The sequence below is a fragment of the Taeniopygia guttata genome, chromosome 1A (assembly GCF_048771995.1).
Source record: "Taeniopygia guttata chromosome 1A, bTaeGut7.mat, whole genome shotgun sequence".
NCBI classification, from domain to species: domain Eukaryota; kingdom Metazoa; phylum Chordata; class Aves; order Passeriformes; family Estrildidae; genus Taeniopygia; species Taeniopygia guttata.
Genome location: NC_133025.1, coordinates 49,160,747 through 49,185,971, shown reverse-complemented (window position 1 = coordinate 49,185,971; position 25,225 = coordinate 49,160,747). Strand labels below are relative to the sequence as shown.

Genomic DNA, 25,225 nt, shown 5'->3' with positions numbered 1-25,225 from the left:
GGGTGGTGATATTATGGTTTGGCTTGGCATTGTTTTCCTTTCTGAAGATGGGCCCAACGTGGAAGAAGGAAGGGAAAAGTTTAATTGAGAAGACAGCTTTTGCGGTTAGGGTGTACGACCGGGAGTCAGCAGATGCAGGTTCTATTTCTGGCACCGCAGCAAAACTTCCTGATGTCGCTGGACAAGGCAGCTCACGCATCCCCACCTCGCCTCCCTCCCTCCCGCCAAGCAGCGAGCGCTCCCGCCCTCGCTGCCCCCCCGGGCGCGGGGAGAGATGCTGAGGGGCGGCTCTGCCGCGGGGCTGCGGGCGGCACGGCGGCTCTGCCTCGGCCCCGCGGCATCCTCGGGGGCACCGCCTGGCCCGGCACTCGCTACCGCATCCCGCTCCCGAAGCAGCCCTGGCCCTGCGCGCCCGCCCGCGGGGCTCTTTGTGCGGGGGGCGGGGGCGGCCGGGCCGTGCCCCGGGGGGCGGGCGGCCCGCGGCGGCGGCCCGGGGGGCGGGCGGGCGCGCCGGGGGAGGAGACAGGCGGTGAGGGCGGCACAAAAGGGGCTGCTGCAGCCCTGCCCGCTGCTGCCGGCGGGGCTCGGCTCGCCGCGGCTCCGCAGCGCAGCACATCCTTCCCCGCGGCCGGGAGGAGGTGCCGGGCCGCTCCGCGGCGGAGGAGGAGAAGGCGGAGGAAGGCGGCGGGGGGCTGCGGGCTCCGGGCTCGCCTCTCGCCTCGCCGCGGCCGGCGCCGAGCCATGCCGGGGGTCTGCGGGCGGGCTGGGGGCGAGCGGCAGCCTCGCCCCGCCGGGGGCCCGGCGGGCACCGACACTGCGCCGGCCGGGGGTGAGTGAGCGAGGGCAGCGGGGCTGGGGCGGCGGGCAGAGCACGGCCCGGGGGAGCCGCCCCGGGGCTGCGGGCAGCGGCGGCGGGACCCCCATCGGTCCGTCCCCCCCGCCGCTGTCGCCACCTGCAAGTTGTGCCTCGGCCTGGGGGTGCGGCGTCATCCCCTGCGAGCGCTGCCGGGGAGGCTTTCCCCACCGAGCCCCCACCTTCGCGCTCCTTATTTATTTATATTACTGATATATTTTTTATTCTTTCCCCCCCCCCCCCCCCGCCACCCCCCCATAATCCCGGCATCCCCTGCTAGGGAGCATCGGCTGTGGGGAGGAGGGAGGGGATGCTGCCAGCCCCCTGCCCGCAGCGGAGGGCTCGCCGGGGATGGAGGCATCCTCCCTCCGGCCGGGGCACTGCAGCCAAGGCCCATCTGCTGCCCGGGCTCGGCTTGCGAGGAGGGCACGGGCTGGGGATGCGTGCCAAGCCTGCAGCAAGCGAGGAGTAACAGGAGTGCGTGCGTGGGAGGGAAAACATCCATACAAATAAATGTGTATCGTCAAACGTCCCCTCTGCCCTGCCCTGTGTCCATGTCAGATGGCTGCAGTTCCCCTGTTCGGGGCTGGCCGCAGTGGGGGTCGCAGGCACCCAAGTTCTCCCCGCTCGTGTGGGGCTCTCGGGTTGTTTGTGGGCTGGAATAGCTGTGTCCTGTGAGTGACAGGCTGGTGTACCTCAGTCCTTGTGAGAGTTTTGCTCCCTGAGCGAGCGTGACAAGGTTGGTGGGGAACACAGCATCTGCTGCAGCTCTGGAGTCCCTCAGGCAGCTCAGTAAGGGAGGGAGCGTGGCGCGGGATGGAGAGAGGCTTCTCTCAGTGCCTCAGCTTTTGGTTTTCCTTCGGGGATTTCCACATGCTGTGTTTCCTCAAGCCGCGCCTGGGTCGCACGGGAACCCTGCCTATTTCCCCGAAATGATGCTGCGGTCTTGGATTTCTCCTTTGCACCCTAGGGCAGAGCTGGGGTCAGGAGCGTGCCTGCCCTGTCTTCAGAGCATAGTGTGGGTGCTGAGCACCTTTCCTCCTATAGAACAGCCCTCCAGTTAATTCCAAACCTCTCTTCTTGAGTGGGAAGTTCAAGCCTTTCACTTTCATCAAGTGAAAACACTCGGTGGCACCCCTGCGAACAAATATGACTTGAGTCACCAGGAACCCCTAGGCCCCTGCAAACTGAATTTCAAATTCCTGCATCCTCTTGCACCTGTGTCACTCACCTTGGCAGGGTGTGAGTCAGCAGGAACTTCTCAAGTTCCTTCCCCAAAGGGTGTCTCTTGTGTACTGTGGGTCTCTCTTGCAGCAGTGATGTTTAAGTCCAGCTGGCACCTGTGATTTAAGAAGCACTTGCAAGTTCCTGTTACTGCAGCCTGGCTGCTGCCAACTTCTCAGAGAAGGGCAGAAATCAAGTAGGATCTACTTACTGTTCATTGCTTGACCCTCAGGCAATGGAGAGACATGTCTGAGGGGAGGAAGGACTATGGGTGTCCCTACACTCCAGCAAACCTCCACTTTCTAAAGCCCCCCCCCCTAAACACAGCTCTAGTGCCTGTGCTTGTTTCAGCCCCAGTAGCAGTGCTGGGAACATGTCCTCCAAGCTAGAGTGGGAGAAGAGCAGTCCTTTGAGCTATTCCTCAGGAGGGAGTCTCCAGCTTGCCTCTAGCACTGTAAAACAAGCATTGAATGAAAGCCATTGCAAACTGCAGGAGAGGCGGGAAGCTGTGGCTCTTCTACTGCGTGTTGTAAAAGTCCCTCAAAGATTTATAGCTCTTCTAACACTCAGGTGATTTTGCAGTATGGGTAAGAAATCCAGTGCAAGGTATAGCATTTCCTCCTGTTGAGGACTCAGTTATACCTGCATAGCTTGTTTATTAATGCCCTGGATATGGCAATTATATCCTTAGGAGATGGGATGGATTCTGGCTAGCTGCAGGTGTGTTGTCTTGCCCATTTACTAATTTGGTGGCCTGACTGCTGCTTTTTGTCTAGTATACTTTTGGTCCTAGGTGCTGCTGTAGCTCACCTCCATTTGGAGGTGTCCTCCACACTCTTGTTTCCAAAGTGGTTTTGGTGGCTGAGTTGCCTTCCTGCTTTCCTCCCTCCCTGAAAATGCTGGTAAGATTGAAAAAATCCCTGTGTGGCACGCAGGGATTGTCTTAACTAGGAGGTCAAGAAGAGCGGGTGGAAAATAGTGTACTTGAAGGAATGTTAGCTTCAGTGGATGCTCACAATTATGAATTTACCTGGAGCACTTGTGCCCAATGTGAGACAGGGATAGCTGGTCTGGAGGCTTGCTGGGGCTGCATGGTGAGCACAGAGCCCGTTGAACCTCGGCCAGGCACATGGCTGGCACAGACACACTCGGTGTGTTTGCCTGAGGAGAGTACCTGTGAGATTTGTGTACTTGTGGGCTTTCTGTGTGCCTTGTGTTTACCTTTCTCCTTCTTCTCCCATGCGCATCTGGCTAAGTGCGGTGTGACACTGGGGCCTGCCAGATTGGTGTAACATGCTTACTGCATGCCTTTGAGGGATGCTTGTGTGACAAACGTGGGTGGCTGTTTGCTGGGTGCGTGTAGCAATGCAGACAGGTCCTGCTGGATGCACTTACCATGGAACACAGGCACTTGTGCTGATTTTTATGGCTGCAATAAATGTAGAGCATGTAAGCAGTCATGGGTATGGCAGTTGTTCAGGGCAGTGCACATAGATGTTGTTGTGCATATTCAGTACGTGCAGGGGCACCTTAGGCTAGGCAAGTTTCTCTCTGTTCCTCTCTTGTCAACAAGCAGAGATAAACTCTGTCCCGTGGAAGAGTTTATAGCTGAGTTTTCAGTTTGCTGTGTTGGAGTTTCTCTCTTGAGAACAGCATATTTAAGGTGCACCTGCTATCACAAATTGACACCTCTACACCCCCCAGCCTCTGTGCTGGATCATAAAGGTGGAGGAAGGAAGTGCAGGAGTTTGGTGATGGATAGATAGGGCAAGCTGGGCCAGCATTTGTTCCTAACGGCTGATTAGGTTTTAGGTGGGGTTAGTTGCTCTAAAATGAGCCCTTTGTACATTGTTGGAGTCTGTGACCCAATCAGTGGGATGTAGCTGGAGGAGGTGGTGCTAACGAAGACTGGTACAGCTGTCAGTAACTCTGGCAGAGAGGAGGGTGTACTGACTGGCACAAGAGATGTCTTCATGACTTTAGGCCAGTGGAGGTGACTCAAAGGGCTGGTTCATGTTACCAGCCCTGACTACAGAAGCAGAAAAGTGTGGGTAGTTGTGCCCATGTGTTTTCTGCTACTGTTACCCATCAGTTCTGCACAAAAGGTCAGGCTGCACTTCACTAGCACAAAATGCCATCAGGACGCTACAATGAAACATTACAGTGGGATCTGAAATTTGGAAAAGTAGGCACATGGGGCAGTGCAGTCTAAGGGGATGTGGGGAGAGTCTTAGGAATGCCTGCTGTTCCCAGTGTTGGCTGTTCTTGGAAAGGTGGTGACATATCTGCAGTGCACACGTGAACCGTGCTGTCGAGTCAGTGATGCAGGCTGGCCTTGAGGAGCCATGACAGAGCTGCGTGGAGGGGCCAAGCCTGGTATTGTGGGCAGTTTTGGGTCGGGTTTGGGATGCTTTGATAGCATAGGTGAGTGTCTTGCAAGGACTGGGCTGTGCCACAGCAACAGCGCTGGGTGGGGTGCCAGGACCAGCTGCTTGTGCCGGGGGCCAGGGCAGAGTTGCTGTCACAGAGCTGGTGAGGTCCACCTTCTCCAGGGAAAGGTGAAGAGAAATGCTGTGTGCTGGAGCTGTGGTGTAGGATTTACAAAAGCACTCTGTGCCTGCATCCCTGCAGAATAAACTCTGGCTGCATATCTGAGGAAGGCAGAAACATGATTTGTTCACCTATTTTTTCTGACTTCTTTGTATTCCTTGGTATGCAGACCCTTTACTTCCCAAAGTTGTTCCTGTAGTATGACAGCACCTCCTGCTCTTCAGACCTCTGAACACCTGTAGCAGGGTGGGTGTATATTTTTGTGCTCAGAAACTTGCTCAGTAGAGCTGATAAGTGAAAGGGGGTGCAGCACTGCACTTTGAGGTTTCAACAGGCAGGCTGAGGGAAGAAGCAGTAGCATGAAGGGAGCTGACTGCCTTACAAATGGCAAGGGCTTGTTCTAGAGTTGTGATTTTGGAAGTGATTATTACCTGTTTTAGGACAGCAAGAGTTATGTGAGCTGCTCGCTGTTGAGGCCTTGGCCTTTTGTACCGAGATAACCCCACTAGCTGAATAGACAGCTTGATGACCTCAGCTAAGGTTCCTTGTTTCCCCACCAAGGGGAGTGCCTAGGTCTGTATCTAAATAGGCTTTTTCCAAAACATTAGCCGTGTCTGTGGTGTATGGCCACACTGAGTGTTGCCAGAAGTCTTTTTCAGCCTGTAATTCACAAATTGCAAGAGGAGAGGTGGATGTGGCTGACTGGAAGAGAGAAAAGCAAAAGGGGCTTCTCCTCTTTCTGGGGATCATCTCTGTCTTGCATTTTGACAGAATTTCTCTTGAAGGACCTTGAAGCAATCTATTAAGCTTCTTTAAATTAGGTAAGCCCTTACCCAGAGTAGAAAAGTTTCTCACATTTCCCACGCAGTGAAACTGAGGCATGGAGCAAGGCTGTGCTGTGCCCAGTGGCAAACACAGGCTTGTCAGGAGAGCAGCAACCAAAGTGCCACGCTTCCTGTACTTTCTTTGCTGCTGGTCTTTGCTGCTGGCTGTCTTGGAAATCCTGGAGAACAGCAGGGAGTAGGTGCTGAGCCAGAGGTTATTGATAACTTTCTAGTCACTGCTAGGGTTCTGCAGCCCTTTTCACCATAGGTCTCACCTCCTTCTTGATCTGCTGTCTAATCTATAATCCCAGCTCCCTGCTGCCTTTTCCTCAGAGTCGTTCTCTCCTCGGTGTGTAAATCTATACAGGTTGGACTAGGGTTAAGGGGCAGACTCAAACTGGGGTAATTTTTATTTTGGGATATTGCTGCATGTCTCTTGCATGAGGGCAAAGCTGCGTCAGGCAGGCCTGGAGCACAGCTGAGAGAGTAATGCAGATCAGCCCCACTGCATGGCAGCTTGCAGCTGTGACGCCTGTGAACTCAGCACAGGTATCCCCTGGCTTGGCACGCAGATACGGAACGGGACAGAAAGCCAGGGAGACAGCATGGCAAAGAGTCCTGAAAGGGAGTCTCTCTCCTAGATACTGAGCCCTTTAAGAAGGGGAAGGTAGGCTGGAGCCCTGAGATTTTAAGCTGGTTGTGCTGAGGCTGAAGAAAGGGCTACAGTACTGCTTTAAGTTCTTCCTTCCTCTAACACAGGCACTTCTAGCTGGACAGCAGGGAAAAGGAGGAGGATGGAGGCCTGTGCAGGCTGAGCACATTGGGCACAAATTTTGGAGGCTGCAGCAGCTAGGAAAGGTACAGTTTTGGAAGAAGGACTTGGCTATAGGGGCTGAGAGTGCATGGTGCTCACTGTGTGTGAGGAAGCTGTGTTTTTCTGGAGCTTGTGGCGTGGGGGCTGGCTCTGAGGCAGAGCAAAGGGCAGGGTAAATGAGGAGAGCAGTGCCCTGGAGTGATCAGCGTGAGCTGCACTTTGTTGCTTAATGACCCCATTTCCAAGGGAAACTTTGGAAGCCCTGATATTCAGGGAAGCAGGATCTCCCAAAGGCAGAAGACTGAGGCAGCAGAACTCTGCTTTCAGCTCAGCCTTCCTTGTATGTTATTTGTGTTAGCAAAACTCTTCTTTCTTTACCACTCCAGAGGTTTTTTTTTTGTTCCCTTTTCTCCTTCCCACCTGCAGTCCTTTCTTCCCTGCCTCACTGTGCCAATGCTGTCCAGCTGCAGCTTTTGCGAGCTAATCCGATCCATGGAGGCAAGACCTACTGAGCAGCCTTGCTTGAAGGGGACACGATTTTCTACATTTGCTCCTGGGGCCATGTGAGGTCTCTGGAGAAGAGGTGGATTAAAGGAGCTGCTGTTTCCCCATCAGCCCTGTGTCCCCAAATACCTCCTCTCGTGCCGTTGCTTGGTGCAGGCCTGGCTGTGAGCAAGTGGCCGATGTGCTCTCAGATATGTGCTATTGGCACAAAGCCTCTGTGGCCTCAGAATCCCTATCTAGCAGCAACTTCTGGAGGAGGGGTTGACCACACCTGCATTCAGCTTGGCTGGGGGTGCGATGGGATTGCTTTTGCATAATTTAGCAGACTCTTGAATTATTTATAGTGCAGTTGTGCTCTGGAACAGTCTTCTCGCTTCCCATGAGCACTGGGGGGGAGGGAAGGGGAGTTTGTCAGGCATCCAGAGTCTATCACTTAGTGATGAGGAAGTGCTGTGGGCTTCCTTTCTGTCTGTGTTTGTTTGTATATGGCTCTGTGCAGCTGAACTGCCCTGAAAATGCAGTTTTGGCTTCTCTATGACTCAGGTGTGTGATACTGCTGAACATCTCTGTGGTTTGGGATTGTGCGAGAGGCTCCTGAGTTCAGAGCCTTGTCCTTGCAGTAAAGAGACTGTCAAGCTGGAGACAATGAATCCGGTGCTTGAATTTGGTCCCTCATTTAGTTACAGTGTGGAATCTTCTGGACTGTTCTCTAAAATATTTAGATACTTGAAAGCATTTTTATTCTTTCAAAGGCCCATCTTGTCTTGCCAAAGTGTTTTTTAGATTTCTCATGACACCAAAGTCCATTGGACTTTGCACAAGATCATTGGGACCTGAGCACTGGGTAGACCAGGTGGTTGAGTAGCAAGCCGTGCAGCTGAAATTCCCATCACTTCTCAGTGATTACACCCTGAAGAGAAGCTGACTGGGGCAGTTTGTTACAGTATCCTGCAGCAATGGAGCATCATGAAGATGAGTTGGGTAGTCCAGCTGTGTTTGAGCTTAATGCCCTGTGTACCTCTGCCTCACTGTGGCAGGTTGCTGCACCTCACGGTGGGCTGTCCTGCTTCTGCCCTGCTTGTCCTTTGACTTCAACATGACCACAGCTCCCCTCCTGCACTACATGTCCTGCTTGTTCATAACCAATTTTCATAATGTGCTTACACAAAAATTCTTTCTTCTTTCCTTCCTTTTTGACCTGTTTGTGGCAGCTGACTTCTCAGAAACACAGTTCAATACAAATGTTTGTGTTACTGAAGACCTGAAAGGAGAGGAAGAGGGCTGAGGGTGGAGAAAGAAACTTGGCCAGTAATCAAGTGATTGTGGTAGTAAACTGCTCTGTCTGTTGTGCAGTTGAGCAGAAATGGTCAGCTTCCCTGTTTTTATTTGCATGGTTTTCTCTTCTGGCTTTTGCGTTTGGGGCAAAGTTGGACAGGTATGTTCCCTGGACAAACTGTGCTGTCCTGTCTTGCCCTGGCCTGGTTCTTGGTCTCATCAGCCTGAAAAGAACCCATTCTTTCATCAGGTGGTTTTACCTCTTGTCAGAGGCATCACTGTCTGGCTAAACAAAAAATTCCTCCTCATCCTTCTCAAGAATTAAGGCAACCTAATGTGAAGACAAATGATCCCCAAATCTGTGTGATGTCCAGGATGGCATTTGGTTTTGCTGATGAAGAAAAACTTTGTCCTTCTTTCCCCATAGACCTTCTTCTAGTTCTTTCTGCTTGGATTAATCTGGAGATCAGGGTACTGCTTTGCTTAGTGAAAGGGAATGTTGTGCAGAAGTAGTAAACATATTGTTGAGACCCAGGCCTGCTGCAATGCCTGTAAACAAGGTCCAGTTGTCTGTGGGAGGCAGAAGGGAGATTTATGTGACCTTGAGTTAAGTGCATTAGGAAGCTTTTGATTTCATTCTGGGAAACTGCCCCTTTTCGTGGTACCATATGCCAGTTATCGGCATAGAGCTGTGACTGCAGAATTGATTCGTGGGGATTTAATCCAAGGGGCTGCAATGCTGCAGTCAGAAGGATAACATTAGCAGGAGGCTGTCTCTGCAAGCCAGAGCTCCTGAGCTCATGCCCTTTGTCCACCCCAGAGGTGGGAGTCTGGGCTGACTTATTCCTGCCTCGGGGCAAGGCACTGAAGAGCTCTCTGCCTATCGGCCCTTTCTTTCCGAAAATAATAAGAAAGTGAAGTGGCAGCGGGGGATCCAGGCAGCACTGTGTCGCGGTCTTGCCTAAGTCTTGAAAGAGGAAATTAAGAACAAAGGCAGAAGAGACAAATAAATAAGGGTCTGTTCGTGGTCCAAGAAAAATTCCCATGGGCTTGTGTAACATTCTCAGGAAGATGTGACACTCCCTGGGCTGGAGTTAGTTTTTGAGAAATGAAAGGAAAGCGGGGGGAAGGCGAGAGAGTGAGCAGCGGGGGTTGGGGAAGGGGTGGAGAGAAGGAGGGAGAGACATCCTAGAGAAACCTCTCTGCATAGAGTCAGGTTTCTCTGTTTGTTCCTGGTTACGAGGGGTTAATTCTCTTTGCATGGGATTGGCTGGTCACCAGATATTCAGAGTAGAGGGGGATCCGGGGGCTGCCAAGCAGGACCCCTGTGGCCTGAAAAGGAGGGGAGGAGGGGAAGGAAGAGGCTCTTCCAAACAGTAATAGATCGGCTACTGTGGGAAAGTGAGCACACTGCCAAACCCCAAGTAGCTGGTGATGGATGGGGGAGGAAAGAGGGTGGGGATGGAGGGCCAGCTCTTCTGGCCACTAGGATCTTGCTGCTATTCCATGGCCTCTCTTTATTTATTGTCTTCCTGGGGTTTAATTATTCTTCTCCTTGATCCATCTTAGAGAGCCTTTATCCTGGGGATGCACAAACAACTGCCACCCACTTCAAAAATAGCGGAGTTAATGTGGTTTCTCCTGCCTGCGTGGGTCTGTGTGCTTCACCCATCACCATGGCATCAAGTGTTTCTTGCCTCTTTCCTCTTTTAAGTGCCTTGCTCTGGGCTCACAGGGTAGACACTTCACCTTCCTATGGCCTCTTCAACCTGCATCTCCCTGTTGCTTGGGCTGTCACACAGTCCCTGCTTTCCTTTGCACAGGGTTTGCGTGCCTGATTTGGCACGTCTACAGCGTGCTCTTCACCCATGGGCCTGCAGGTCTGAGGATAATCTGGACTGTTCATCTTGGAGCTGTTCTCAGGATTTGTGGCTTGTACTCCACTTCCTTGACCTGCATAGAGTGTCTGCCAGGATCTGCATTGAAAGCAGTTGCCTGCTGCTGCTGGTTCTTCCACTTCCTTCCTTGAGATGTGCTCCTTCTCTGATGCTGCTGGGAAGAATTAGTGAGCTCATGGTGGTTGAATGGGGGCCTTATTGGAGATTTGGTTAGATGAACAGCACCTACAGTTATGTAATTTTGAGAATCTGAGGATGTATCTGCATCTATGTGTTTTGATTAGAAGTGAACTGGTGAAATAATTTAGAAAGTTTCTGTGGGTCATCTGCTTGTTCCCATGCCTAGGCGTTTTCTTCAAGTTTATTTTTAACCCAGTTAGATCTGCTGCTGATATGGCTGTAAAAGCAAACTTTCATCTGATTGACAACTTGCATTCATACAACTGACAACTGAGGGATGGGTAAGCTGTGATGGTGGTGAGTGAAGGGGGAGAACCTCTGACACAACAGTCTGTGTTGTCACATGCCTCACTTGAAGTCTCTGAAAGCATGATTTGGTTTTGGCCTGTCCTTCTTTGCAGGGCACCAAAGCTAGCAGGGAGACCTTGCATATTTGTTTGATTACCCCATGGTCTGTCTGAAGACATAAATGGTTTTTTTGCATAGTGTTGTCCCCTTTCCCTTTCCTGTTCTTCGTGATGGAGTATTCTTTCCCTGTAAGACACCAGAAGACATGAGCAGCTGTGTTTTGCAGTGACTGACTGCTGTGCAGTTGGAGCAGCGAGCAGCAGCAGTGCCGTGTTTGTCCGGGAGAAGGGCCTCGCATCCTGGGTGAGCGCAGGGAGCAATGCCTCTCTGATGTGCGGAGAGGCCCAGCCTGGGAGCCAAGGGGTGATGCAAGCTCCGGGTCCATCACTGCAGACTTCGTGGAACCAGATGTTTTGAGGAGGCAATAAGCAGGGTTGAGGAAGAGTTCTTCCAGGATATCAGGGATAAGTGAGAGAAAGAGATTCTGCTTCTCCTGTAGTGGAAAGAGCACTCAGACTAGTGATGCTAAGAAATTGAAGGAGAAGCTTCTGAGAACCTCCGAAGGATTAGAGTGTGCAGAGGCATCTCTGAAGCAGTGGAAATTCCTATGGTGAGACTGGATTTAGCTGGAGAGAGAAGATTAGCTATAAGGGAGCCCAGCATATCTGAAGGATACTGAGAAGAATATTTGATTGATTGCAGTGGAGTTGGAAATCCAGCTTAGTTTCCTTTAGCATGCAGTACTGCACCCTTGTGACGTCCAAGTACTTCTTGGATAAAATTAAATTGGTGTCTTGTAGGCCATTACTGGATTTCACTAGAGTTTTCTAGTCTTTTCTGAGATCTTATTTTAAATTTTATAATTATATATTGCTGCAATTAGTAATACGGTAGCTACAGTAAGAACAGTCTGAGTGGAGAGTTTTATAATGGACTCTGAAGGTGTTCAGATGTTGGACTGTGATGCTAACTTCTGGAAGATCAGTTTTGAGACAATCCTGTCAACAAAGACCACTTTATCTCCAGGTCCCATGTGTTCTGTATGGAGGGTTAAGAGCTGCTGCCCACAGTGCATGGCTGTTTTGCTGTGACTGGAGGTGTAGCATCTGAAATAACCAAGGCTTAGTCCACCGAAGGGCAGGACAAGACACTTGAGAGGGCAGTTGAAACAATGAAAGTCCATGGGAAGCGTGGATTCTGAAGATCCTGTGCTTGCAGAGGTGAACAGGAGAGCAGCCACAGCACTTATAAAGCTGGAAGCTTTGTGTTGCATCCATCTTAGTTTCTGTGTGCAGCAGATATAGCTGCTGGTGTGGAGCACTTGGGTCTCCTAAAGGAATGCATAGAAGAGATACTTGCTTTGTTTGTTTTTTGAATGTAGATGCTGCAGGTCTGTTGAGACTTAGCAAGGCCTTGTACACAATCTGGAGGGTTGTGGCTGACATGTACATCATGTGCCTGGCTTTCCTGGGAAGGGGAAGGCAATGCCTTTCTTTGTGCTGTGCTGTTGCCCTTCCCTGGCCAACCTCAAACCTTGGTTTTGTGTAGATTCACCTTTAACTATTTTTTTTCCTCAGTTTGGTTTTCTTTCTGACTTGACGAGACCTGTTACTGGTGTGTGGATGGCAGCTCTGGGAGCCAAATGGGAATCATGCTGGCACGCTGTTGAGTGGTTACCTTACCACTCTCCTTGTCTGTCTGCAGAAATGGAGGGAAGGTGCTTAGGACAGAGCCTTGCTGTCCCTCAGCCTGACCTTGCTTGGAGAGTGACCGTGCTGGATGGCTGCATCCAGCTGTTTGGGCTGGCACCAAGTCCGTGGCACCTTGTGGTCAGTTGCCTCGAGGCTGCAAAGGAAACACAGAGTCTGAGGTATTGCTGTTTTGCATTTGTGCTGTGGGCAGCAGCTCTTGATGAAGGACACAGAAGAATGTTTTATTCTGTCCTTGGAACTTGCAGGAAGCTGATACAGACCTGCTTACATGGAAACCACCTTGTGCTGTGACTGCCAGAGCTTCTCACTGATGTCCTTGTAGCTTGCAGTCCCTGAAAACACCGTGGCATCCTTCATGTGAGAGATGCTGAGCCCTAGCTACCTTCTGGTACATCCTGCTACTCTCAGATTTTCCTGCAATGTAGGGTAATCTCCTTTTCCTACCCTTAAGCAAAGTGCAGTCCTGCTGTCCCTGAGCTTGTTTTAGTTGTTGACAAATACTAAGTTTTATGGTTTCTCCTTCTGTGGATGTTTGCAGGACAAAAGTAACTTGAGATTTTTAGAGTGTTTAGAGGTACTAAGGCTCTGATGCCTGCTTGGTTCCTGTGCTTGAGGATGGCAGGCAGACCTAGTACCCCAGAAATGTGGAGCCTGTTCCATTTGTCTCTAGCTGGAGCAGGGAGAGTTGGGCCCTCTGTGTGGAGTGGGGGGTGGAAGTCATACTGGGTTTTTAATCTGCCATGTGAAAGTGATTCTAATTTGAATTGCTGCTTTGTGTTGAAGTGTCTGAGTGATCTGCAAATATGTTACTGCATGGGTGTTATGGGATAACTTTAGGCAGAGGAGATGAGCATTTTGGTATCAGGGGAAAACCAGAAGCTTCTGCTCTGACTTGTTCTCCACAGTTATGTTTTCCCTGTAGCCGTGGGAGAGGTCTAACGAGTCTTGAGTCCCATGCCCTAACAAGATGGGGTAACAAGCCTGTATCCTGTTGTGTGGCCTCTTGCCAGTGTTCTCCAGAAGAGAACATTGGGGCTGGTGAACTGCCAGCTCTTATCGGTGCATATCTTCCTCTCTGGATTCTTGAAAAAGAAGTATAATATTTCAGAATGGTGTAAATCAACTGGTCACTAAAACGGTAACAGGTGCCTGGGGATAACTCATGTGCATAACACTTCTAGCTTTTCTCCTTTTCTGAAAGCACTTCCCCTGCATGGTAGAGACAGAACTTCAAGCAAGGAAATATCAAAGGAATCCCTTACAAAAAGAAGCTTTCAGCTTGTCTCTCCAGGATTGTGTGTTGCTGAAGCAGTCTATAACTGTGCACTCCCTAAAGAGCTTTGTCTTAATGGAGCTGACTGTCCATACTACTTCAGGCTTTTTCTTCTACTTGAACATTAAAGTTTTTCTTGCTGCTGACAGCAACTTGATCACTCTCCCAGAGATCAAGTTGACTTTTTTCCCCTTCCTCAGTCAAAATTTTCAGAAGGGAAATACCTCTTCTTGCTGTTTTCTGTGTTCCTGGTCTCTGATGGCTGCTTTGTGTTGGAGCAGCTGGGCTCTTCTGTGACAAACTTGAGATGTCTCCCTGACTGGTACCTCCTTTTTAATTTCCACTGCATGTAAACATTTTGAATGGGGAGGGTGGGGAATCCTCCCTTGCTGGCCTTTGTCTCCAACTTGACTCTCCAGCTGCCACCAGACATGTCTTCCACTGCAGGGCTGAGCAGAGGATATGGGAAGGGATACATGATGGATGGTATTTAGTGTCTTGGCTCACCCAAGGGTGCATGAGTGTTCTCCACTCCCTGGCAGAAGAATCCCTGGCATGTGAGAATGAAGGTGGTTCCCAGGCAAGAGATTTTGAAAAGGACACACCTTGCTCCTTTGCTTCCCCTCTTTCAGGAGGGGTTAGGAAATGGGTTTGTGTTCCCACTCCCTAACAAAACCAACTGAGCAGTGAAAATTGCCTCCTGGGCCGTGTCAGCAGTGGAACAGCAGAGGGTACTGCAGGGCCAGCTGGCTTGGCAGAGCAGCTGGGAAGGGCTGTGCACACCAGCCCGGCGTAGGAACCGAGGCAGCGCAGCCTTGCCTGGAGCTTGTTGTGCTCGTGGCTGAAGAGCTGCAGAGCCACATGCTGAGCCTGACAGATACTGATGTATGCTAATGTCAAGTGAGGAAAATATGCTTTGCTTCCTAAAACCATGCATCCTGCTATGTTGACACGGCATGCTGCATCTCAGAAAGCAGAGCAGTTTGTTGAATGTCAAGAGTTACGGCTTTCTGTCTGGGAATTTACTGCGGCATGCCGAGCATCAGTGCCATCTGAGAAGATGATGTTCCTTCTGTGATTCTTTCACCACTTGCCTTCGGCCCTGGGCTGGCCCAGAGGAAGCTGGCTGACCTGCCTTTGTGTATCCTGTAAGAACTGGAGCGAAACCAGCATTACCTGGCACTCATTGGGATTGTTATATTGGAGCAGGTCAGCTGTTCATCTTGCCCCGGTTTCAGTGTCTGAGAGAGCAGCCTGATGTCTGGAAGTAATGCCTTGGAGAAGTCACAGGACACCTGACTGGAGAAAGCTGTACTCAATTACCAGTGAGGGACACTTTCTACTGACCCCCAGTCACTCAGCTAATTTAGTGGGGATTTGGCTTCCTTGTGCTCTTCTCTTCCCTACACTTCAAGACAGACTAAAAACTAGTGATGTGCAAGGAAAAGACACTGAATATTCCTCTCTTTTACAAGTGATCTTGCTGCTTCTGCAAGACATCAGCAGAGCCTCAAGGAAAAAAAAAATGAGCATGGATAGAAAGAGATGCTCATGGCATTTTCTGCAGCCCCTTGTTTTGCCCTCGTGAAGAAAGCTTGACAGCAAGCCCCAAGATGATCTTTTATGGCTTTTAACAGAAGAATATCCCAGCCCCTTAATGGCTGGGCCACTACAAAGGTGATGTCCAGAGCCAGCACCCTGCCCTGCTGCTGACTTGTGTTGTGGCAAAGTATATCAAAACCCCTACTAAACATTAACCAATAGAATCAAGCTCTCTTTCCTTTTTCCTTGTTTATTTTTCTTTCAATTTTTTCCCCTCCCATAACCATGCTGTAACTTTTCCACCAGCTTCAGGCTTGTACTCCTTCAGTCAGAGCTTAATCCAGGACTCCTTGCCCTGCCACCTGAGCACTGGGGACAATGTCAGTGGATAGTGATTTCCACTAAAAATGTGACTGCCAAGTGTCCAGAAATGCTGTTGCTGAGCTGTAAGGTACAACTGTGGACAGCCCCTCTACCAAAGTCCTTGCCAGAGTCATCTGTGGAAAGCCAGATACATTTTCCTTTGAGCAGTTGCCATCTGTCTAAATGCTTTATGGCTTTTCACTTTAGTATTAAATTCTCCTCAAGTTAATCAGTAAACACACTTTGCTGTATTTTACCTAATAGCCTTTGAAGTGGCGGGAGCTGGTTGGGTTCTTCTTCCACACCTGCCCACGTGTGGGGCTGGTGGTGTGGAGCAGCTTCCCCATGACCCCCAGGTGCAGGGACTGCCTCCAGTGAAGGTGTTGCTGGCACCACTGTGTGCCAGGTGGAACCTTTATAAATGATGGTGCCTCTCAGGAACTTTGGCCCTGGAAGGGAGACTGCGCCAGGAAGAGAACCACCAGAATGGAGCATGTGGAGGGGGTGAAATGGTATGTGTCACATGCATGGGGATCTCTGCTTCTTTGTCACTGCAGGAAGGGTGTCATGCTCCAAGACAGCCTCTGCCTTGAAAACTACTTTTGGATGACCTTTCTCCTATGCCCACTTTTGCCCCAACTTGCCTTTCCCTAAACAGCAGGTGGTGAACACCTTTTCTACTTTTTCTTGGTGAAGCACTGTGTGAGATTAGCTTTTTTCTTTCTTTTTTTTTTTTTTTTTAATGTCCTTTTTCTGAATTGTAGTCTTCAATCACTTCTCTGCCTGACAGCAGTTCTATGTTCCCTGCCCGGGCTGGAGGAGGGGAGGTGGTGGAGGGGAGGATGAAGGCAATGTTTCATGTTGTTTGGAGGGAAGGGCTCTGCACCACTGGCTTCTTCCTGGCCTGTCGTGGATCCATCATGATGGCACAGTATTACTGGCAGAGACAGCTAGGCATTTATTTTTGTCACCTTGATCCAGATGCAGAAAAACCTCAGCATCTGGTCTACAGAAAGTGAATAGCAAACGGCAGCATATGGAGGTACAGTGGACTTGAGAATCACAGGTGGAAGAGACAGTGTCTTAATTTTATTTTTGTTTTCCTGTCCTCCATGTGAACTTGGGTAGTATTTCCTAAGAACAAGGGTGGTTTTTAGGGTGTGTGTTGTACAAACACTGTAAAGGTCTGGAGAGTGTAGGCTGCTTCTGGCAGTCTGACTAATGATCTTGGTCCTTTAAAACTGCCTCTCTTGCACTGGTCATGTTTCAACCATGCCCACCCCCCAACTCTCTCACCCTTTCTGCTCTTTTCATTTTCTCCCAATCCTCTGGTGGTGCACCTCTGAGGAGGTTTACATTCATTTAATTTCCATCAGTGAATAGGGGCAAATCTGCCAAGTGTGGTAAGTTCACTAGATCATGAATTCCTGTTACTCTGGATTTCCTGTCTTTCTACCCCATTGCTAGTGCCATTCTTGTCTTTGTGGATTTATGAGACTGATCTAGCAGAAGTTCAGCTTGATGTAACCCAGCTGAAGAAAAAGGCACTGAAGATGGCAGGGGGTGGGGGGTGTAGTTATTGGAGTCAAGTCTCTAAAGATGCATGCTGAATTTGGACCAGCATTCCTGCCTTCCCCAACCTGTTTTTCTAACAGTGGTAAACTTTCTGCATCTCAGTAACTATTGAATGTGACTTTCCTTTTCGTGGCTCTTCCACAGGATGAAGATGAGACGCCATAAACTCTTTCTGACTCTCTGCATGGCTGGTCTCTGCCTCATCTCCTTCTTGCACTTCCTCAAGGCCCTTTCCTATGTCACCTTCCCCAGGGAGCTGGCTTCGCTTAGTCCCAACCTCGTCTCCAGCTTCTTCTGGAACAATGCCCCCGTCACACCTCAGGTCAGCCCTGAGCCAGGGGGTGCGGAGTTCCTCCGCACACCCCTGTACTCCCACTCCCCCTTGCTCCAGCCCCTGTCTCCCAGCAGAGCCAGCGAAGAGCTGCACAAGGTTGAGTTCGTGCTGCCAGAAGACTCAACAGAATACTTTGTCCGTACCAAAGCCGGTGGCATTTGCTTTAAACCAGGCACCAAGGTGTTGGAGAAGCCACCCGTGGGAGGTCGGCAGGAGGAGCGAGTGGACGGCGCAGCCTCGGGGCGGCCGGCTCGGAAGCCGCTGAGCTCCAGCGGAACCAAGCGGCGCAAGTGGGTGGAATGCGTGTGTCTGCCGGGCTGGCACGGCCCCAGCTGTGGGGTCCCCACCGTGGTCCAGTACTCCAACCTGCCCACCAAGGACCGCCTCGTGCCACGGGAGATCCCCCGGCGGGTGATCAATGCCATCAACGTCAATCATGAGTTTGACCTGCTGGATGTCCGTTTCCATGAGCTGGGAGACGTGGTGGATGCTTTCGTGGTGTGCGAGTCCAACTTCACAGCCTACGGAGAGCCGCGGCCACTCAAGTTCCGCGAGATGCTCCTCAATGGCTCCTTCGACTACATCCGCCACAAGGTGCTCTACGTTTTCCTGGACCACTTCCCCCCTGGTGGCCGCCAGGACGGCTGGATTGCAGACGATTACCTGCGTACCTTCCTCACCCGGGATGGCATATCTCGCCTCCGCAACCTGCGCCCGGACGACGTCTTCATCATCGATGATGCTGATGAGATCCCGGCCCGTGATGGCGTGCTCTTCCTCAAGCTCTACGACGGCTGGACAGAGCCCTTCGCCTTTCACATGCGCAAGTCGCTCTATGGCTTCTTCTGGAAGCAACCAGGCACCTTGGAGGTGGTCTCGGGCTGCACCATGGGGATGCTCCAGGCTGTCTATGCTACCGACGGGATACGTTTGCGACGCCGTGAGTACTACACCATGCCTGGGTTCCGGCAGTATGAGAACAGCACAGGACACATCCTGGTGCAGTGGTCACTGGGCAGCCCACTCCACTTTGCTGGCTGGCACTGCTCCTGGTGTTTCACCCCAGAGGGGATTTACTTCAAACTGGTGTCAGCCCAGAACGGGGACTTTCCCCGCTGGGGTGACTACGAGGATAAACGAGACCTCAATTATATCCGGGAGCTGATCCGGACTGGTGGCTGGTTCGATGGTACTATGCAGGAGTATCCCCCTGCTGACCCCAAGGAGCAGATGTATGCTCCCAAGTACCTGCTCAAGAACTACCAGCGGTTCCGCTACTTGTTGGAGAATCCCTACCGAAAGGCAGAGGGTGCTGGGTGAGGCCACCGAGGCTCAGGCTCGGGTGGGAAATTGGAACTTCACAACAAAGGGAAAGAGTCGGGTGTTTTCGTTTGTTCCTTTTCTTCTTTTGTTTCCTTTGTTTATGGGCAGGGTGTGCTGTTTTTTTGGGGTCTCTGCCCTCCCTCACTTCCTGTTCTCCTTCCCTTCATCCCAGGGTAATGCCTGGGAACCCAAATTCCTCAGTCACATGAAGGGAGACCTGGACAGGAGGAAGAGAGATGTTGAGGACCCACTCTGTAGTAGCATAAAGACTTCCTTGCATCTTCTGAGCCTCTCCTGCTGGCTGGAGAGAATCTCTGCAGCCAGCTGGCAGATTTTCCTCTGGGGGAGGCTGAGAAGGTCCCATGGGGAGGGAGGGCAGCTGTTCCCATCCACCCTCATCCTTTGTGGATTGGAGCAAGCATAGATGCAAGCCTGGGTTATTCAGTGAGCATGTGAGTCAGCAGGCACAAACTCTTGTGAGTGGTTGTGTGTGCAGATGTGTGTCACTGGCATTTTTTGGATGAGTGAATGTACAAAAGCATCTCAGTATGCTTTTTTTTTTTTTTAATACTGCTATATTCAAAGGGTATTTTGGGGAAGGAAAATCCTTTGCTTCCAAGGTGTCCTTGTCAATATGCAGCCTGTTGCACAGGCTTAATGCATTCTGTCCTGGGCTGCCCCAGTACTCTACCAATCCTGGAGCAGATAGATAGGAAGCAGAGGAGAAAGCTGGGTTTGAGGGTTTTTTTCTGCTCATTTTTCCTCCTGCCCCCACAACACTGCATGGACTTGTCCTACAGAAGCCAAAGCTTCCCTGCAGTACATGCTTCTGTTAGGGCTGGGATAAGCTGTGGGGGACTCAGTCAGATGGTGGGAGTGTATGTTTGCAAATGCATGGTTGCCTGTGTGCATGAGTGCTCACATGCATGGGTTTGGTGTGCACTTGGGTGTTTATTACCAGTATTGAGTGGGGGAGTAGGACACAGTGGGGCTTGGCTGTGTGTGCTTGCAGAAAATGGTGGGATGCAGAAGCTGTGGTCTCAGTGTTGGCATGGATGACTTCTTGGGCAATTCATAGGAGAGGACCAGGGATAGCATCGGCTCTGCATAGCAGTGCTACACTTGTTGGGACTGTTGGAAGCCTCTCTGGCTGCTTCTAGAGCCCTGCAGGCTGTGCCTGTAGCAGGACTGCTGCTTACATGTGCTGACTACTTCTTCTTACCATGGGGTAATAAAAGGGAGAAGAGGAAGGGCAAAATTCTGATTGTTGTGGGCAAACAAAGCCTGTCAATGCACGGGATCCATCTGTCTGACCTTAGGGTGTAAGGGGGCTCACGAAGAAGCAAGCCATGGGCAGATTCTTCCTGGGGCCAAGAGACTGTTTGGGGACCACAGTTGTGCAGCCTACATCTGCAGCCTGGGCTGTGCAGACAAGACCATGGAGAGGAGAAGGGATTTAGGAGTCTGCTAGTTTCAGCTGATTGGGCTGGTGCCTGCTCAGGCACGAGCAGTGAGGATCTGGCTTGCTGTTGTATTGGATTGTTCAGCTCACGGAGGAGGCAGATTGTTGTCTCCACCCTTGCCACCACCCTTCCTTAGCAGATGGCTTGACAGGGTGCCCAGAGCCTGGGTTGTAGTGGGCAGAGGGTGAAAATCATAATGAACTTGCTCTCTTAGCCTTGCAGTGGAAAGACTGACTCATGTTCGAAGCAGAAATCATGGAAGAGGATAAAGAGGAAGGCGTTGGCACAAAGAAGCGTGGCCCTTCTGGCCAGCTGTTATAAAGCAGGAGGGTTTTCATTGCCCTTAACGCCATCAGGGTTCCATGGTCCTGTGTTGCCCAGCACGTGCCACCCTTGTGCTTCATTCCTACCTATACATCTCTCTTTTTTTCCTTCCTAGTCCCCTCTCTAGAGAGGAGAAAATTGTCAACAAAAATAACTTGCTTGCCTAATAAGGCAGAGACTGGAATAAAAAGAAGAATAATGTCTTTTTCTGATCAAATGGAGATGCACTTCACCTTAGCTCCTTCCACATGTTGTGTGCCATAATGCCTGCTCAGAAGAACTGAAGGAAGCCTCTTTTTTGTTATTTTTGATTTCTTTAAAATCACTGTTCTCAGTTCTGTTGTGTCCTCCCCACAGGCAGAGAAGCCCCTTTGGGAGCTGGGTGGACAGACAAACTTTGCTAGGCAGAATGCTCTTCCCCCAAAGGGAAGTTGTGGCTTTTTTAAGTCCAGACTTACAGATGTAGCAGAAGGAACTCCTTTCACAGTCATGGGCTTCTGGTGCTGAGCTACTGTGTGGAGGTCTTGGGTATAGAGAGGTGATAGAGAAACTGGGTCCCAGCTGAGAAAGGAGGAGCCTGTACTGAGCAAGATGAAAGCCATAGCACTGAGGATGCAGCACAGGGAGAAGATGCTTTCCCCAGGGACAGCTGGAGGAGAGCAGCTGTGTTAGCTTGTGCAATTCAGCAGCAGCACAGCATGGAAGGAAGAAGCCATTTCTCATTTTCACTCTGAGGAATGAGCCTGAGGTCTGCTCTTGCACCTTTGGGCTTTGCTTGTCTCAGTGATAATAACACAAGGTCAGTGCCAGGCTTTGCTGGGGGAGGAGAAAGACAAGCCACTCTTTTGCTTTGGCAGCACCAGAGCCCCAGTTCAGCAGGAGCTGAAGTTTATGTGTACTGGGGTTGCACCTCCTTATCTTCCATAGTGGGAGCAGCCTTTCCTCTGATATCAGCCCTTCCCATGCATGGCCATCCTTGGATTTGTAGTGCACAGCAGTCATGTTTTCAGTGTTGAGGTGTGACCCTTGTCCCTTGGGAGTTTGACAGAGCCACAGCTGCAGTATCCTTCTCCCATTCCACTACAACCTGTTGCCTTCTGTCCTCCATTATTTGCTCCACCATTCTTTTCTTCCTCCAATTTGTCTCTCCCTTCTGCTCCCTTGGGCTGGAGAAGAAGGTGTTGCTGGAAAAGGAATGCTGGGGCTCTTCTGCAGAACTCCTGCCCTGCCTGCCTCCTGGACTTACTCACTTCCTAATTCTTAGGAAATTAAATTGAAACCAGACTTCTGTTGTAGTGGGAGGAAGGGGCTTTACAGATGAAATGGATTCTTTATTGTTTCTCTTTTTCAAGAATTGTTTAAGCATTTTTTGATTTAAGGCCAAACCAGTCAATGTTTGTCTAATTCGTCTGGCTAGCCCTGTGTTTATTATCCTTAGGGAGCTAGAGTGCTTGTCATTAAAGATCTTCCTTCTTGTCCCTGGAGGGAACAGACACTACTAAGCTGGCTTTCACACAGTGATTTTCCAAGGTGGTGGCTTACCCTCTGCTCAGCCTTGCCTGTGCTGCCTGCTGGGACCTCTGCAGCCAGCTGCAGGTGGGACAGCCACCCCTCCAGGCAGCTGCCACAAGAGGGAAGTCAAAAGTATGTTCGTGTGTGAGGTGGTGAGAGAGGCAAAGCAGGAGGCAGGTTTGTGTCAGATCCTTGTTTCCCAGTGCTGGATTCTGAGGTGAGCACTGAAGCTCCTTCATCTTACCTGAACCAGGTTCTGAGATTTGAGAAGGGAAAGACCAAGAACCTTGTCCTGGAACTGAGATCAGACTATCAGAGCCTGATGTCTGTGAGTTGTTGCAGCCCGTGGGGGCAGTGGGTAGTGAATCCTGCTGTTTCTCTAGGACCAAACTGTCCAGGATGGAGGGAATACATCACTAGCCCTTTCCTGCAGTCCTCTTCAGCCTTGTGCTTTTTCATTCCCAAAACGTTTTTTACCTTCAAATTGTTAAAAAGTGGGGCCAGGAAACAAGTGATGCAGTGTGTGGCACACCCAAGCCTTGCACTTCTTTCTGCCTGTCTTTGTGCGTCCCAATTAGAAAGAGATTGTGTGCCTGTGCATGGCTTTGGACTGGAGAATGCTTCTTCCTCTTTTTGAAGGAAGGACATGGGCTTTGGTGCACCTGCAGCAGGTGAGCTTGCTAAAGCAGAGGGAATAGGGCAAGTTAGAAGTATTTGCCTATCTGGGGCTAATGCCACAGCCAAGTGACAGAAAAGACACGGTGACTTTGTGCCTGTGGTTGGTATGGAGGATGACATGCTCAAGCCCACTCTTGCTGTTGCTTTCTCTGATCCCTGTGTCCTGCTGAGGTGTTGTGGTTGTGCTGCCCAGGCCACCCTACTCTGTGTCTCTGACAGGTGAAGAAGGAAACAGAGTTGGCGTGGAGGGAGAGTGTCAGAGCAGAATGGGTGCTCAGAACCTCTGCCTGCCTTGTTGTTTCCTTGTGGGATGGTGTCTCTTCCCCTCCTCAGAGTCCCTGGGGCTATGTCCCTGTGTCCCAGCTCCTGCCGGCAATCTCTGTGGCTGCTATGCCTCTGCACTGTGAAGACGCGTGTCCAGGGTCACTCCTGGTTCAGTTAGTGAACACTGGTGGTGAAGAGGGAAGGGACGGCTCGTCCTGGCTTCACTGGCCTCTAACCTTGGCAAGAAAGGAGGGAAGTGAGTGGGAGAATGGCTCCTGTATCCCTCCATCATTGTGTTCTCCCTATACTCCCTGATCCCCTCCTTTCTGATTTTTGAGACATTGGACAAACTCACTCCTGTTATGGAAAGGGAAGGGAAGCTGGAGGGTAAGGGGGTGGCAGGAGGGGCTCAGATCCAGCATTGAGAAAGAAGAACTGTTTCTAATGCAATACACTGACATTTTAAAGCTTTGGGCACTACAGGTAATGGATTAAGAAGGGATCTGAAATACTCTTAAGAATTCAAACCACTGTTTTTACCTGCTTGTGCGGATGATGATGCAGTATCATCCTGGAGGTGGTCCAGCAGCACTTCTGAGCCTGGGGTCCACCTGGACCTACTGCTAGTGTTGCTCCTGGAGGGGCTCCAGGACACCCTGCTTTGGAAAAAGAATGCGTGGACTTGCCAAAAACTAAAAAGAAAAGAAAAAATAAGAGCATCTGCAAAGCTCCTTTCAACTCTGTAATTTATAAACAGCAAGTAATAATGAACTTTTTGTAAGGATAAATCAAATGTACATTCTGAAATCATTTTCTCTGTAAATGGTTGGATTTCATTTCACCCTTAAAGGGATGCTTAAAAGGAGGAGATAATAATAAAAATTTAAAAAAATTTACAAAGTATGAAAGGAAACCAATATGTGTGTGACAGCTTTTATTTCTGATTGCCTGGCTAAGGGGGCTGCTGGAAAATGGAGTGAGGGAGCTTCCTATCTTTTCAGAACACTGTTCCCAAGAAGGGAGATGGAAGGGGAGCCTAGCTGGTCTGGGGATTGATTCCTGATTTTGTAGGCCCCTGTCAGACCTAATCTGCATGTTAGGTGAGTATGAACATGTAAAGGCACGAGTGGGGAACGATGGCTGCTACGTGCTCTCGGAAGAGCTGGTGGACATGGGAACCAGCATCATCTCATAAAATGGTCCCTTGACACCATCTTTGCTCCTTTGGATGCATCCGTTTTTCCAAGTAAAGCCCTGGAAACCCCGGAGCCCTAAATTAAACCTCCCCACTGCAGAAATGCCTCTCTGGTGGCTGACTTTTGGCATGGTGCATGAGAGAACATGACCTCCTTGTTTTGGTTTATTTTCAAACCTGTCTGCTGTTGTTCTGGCTGTTCCCATTACTTGGTATCAAAGCCTGGTCCTGCTCTGAATCCTAACCATCTGGCCTCTGCAGTGCTTTTGGCAAGGGCCTTTTGCAAGCTCATGTGCCACCTACAGCTATTTAATTTTTTTACCTTTTAAAGCATTTTATGCTTCAGGTTCATTCCTGATTCCATTTAGAGATAGTGACTGTAAGCATCATAGGTTATTTTCCTCATAATTATTAGCTCCAGTGAATTCCCTCATCTTTCTTTCATCCATACCAGTCTAATGTTCTCAATTCTCCTTTTGTGGAAGGGTCTCATCAAACTAGAGGATTGTGCTGTGCATTGCTGAATGTAATTCTGCTGTTTCCGCCTCTGGAACAAAGGGCGTGAAAGAAACCTGCCACTCAAAATTAGCAATTAAAATTTTCTATTTAGAATTTTTTAGCATTCTTAGTGATCACTGTATTTTTGTGCCTGAACAGGGGATAATCTAAAAATAGTTGCTGACCAGCATGCTTGAAATTTAAATTTTTCAAGTGGGGAAGTATAAGTCTGTAAGCAGAGACCAGCGGCAACTTAGTGAGACAGTTTAAGAAATGAGAGTTGACTAGGTCAAAGGTTCTCCCACATTATTTTTCTTGCCTCTAACACAAAATCCTTACTGACATATTATTTTAAAAAGTACCATAAATGGCATTTCTTTTTGCTTCTTGTGAGGTTTTAAAATACCGTTTTCCCTGGAGAGTGTGAGCTTCTGCTGCAGGAGCTTCAAGTGCCTCTGTGAGCAAGAGGAGTTCACTCTTGGACAAACCAGTCTGGGGTGGCCCCATTTGCTATGTAGGAGGGTCCCTCGACACACCAATGCAGCGTGCATCCTGGGTATGGCTACAGAGCCTTAAGCACCATATGGCAGCAGGAGCCTGCAAGCAGTCTTGCGTGTTTTGCAGCATTTCAATACCCCAGCAGGTGTTAGATGGGGTGATGCATCCTGGAGGAGCTCTGGAGTGACCTGCCTGGAAGTC

The 25,225-nt window shown here is 50.2% G+C and overlaps 1 protein-coding gene across 2 annotated transcripts; it reads left to right on the top strand.

Annotated features, from left to right (window-relative positions):
• The first annotated feature begins 517 nt into the window (after nucleotides 1-517).
• Nucleotides 518-23,746, top strand: MGAT3 (beta-1,4-mannosyl-glycoprotein 4-beta-N-acetylglucosaminyltransferase). 2 transcript variants are annotated; one of them, XM_030262975.4, is made up of 2 exons: nucleotides 518-829; nucleotides 17,080-23,746. In XM_030262975.4, the coding sequence occupies exon 2, from the start codon at nucleotides 17,081-17,083 to the stop codon at nucleotides 18,587-18,589; it is 1,509 nt and encodes a 502-aa protein (XP_030118835.4). In that variant the 5' UTR covers nucleotides 518-829; nucleotide 17,080; the 3' UTR covers nucleotides 18,590-23,746. The 2 variants fall into 2 exon arrangements, with proteins under 2 accessions (XP_030118835.4, XP_041569469.2); XM_041713535.2 differs by lacking the exon at nucleotides 518-829 and adding an exon at nucleotides 9,501-15,872.
• Nucleotides 23,747-25,225: the final 1,479 nt, after the last annotated feature.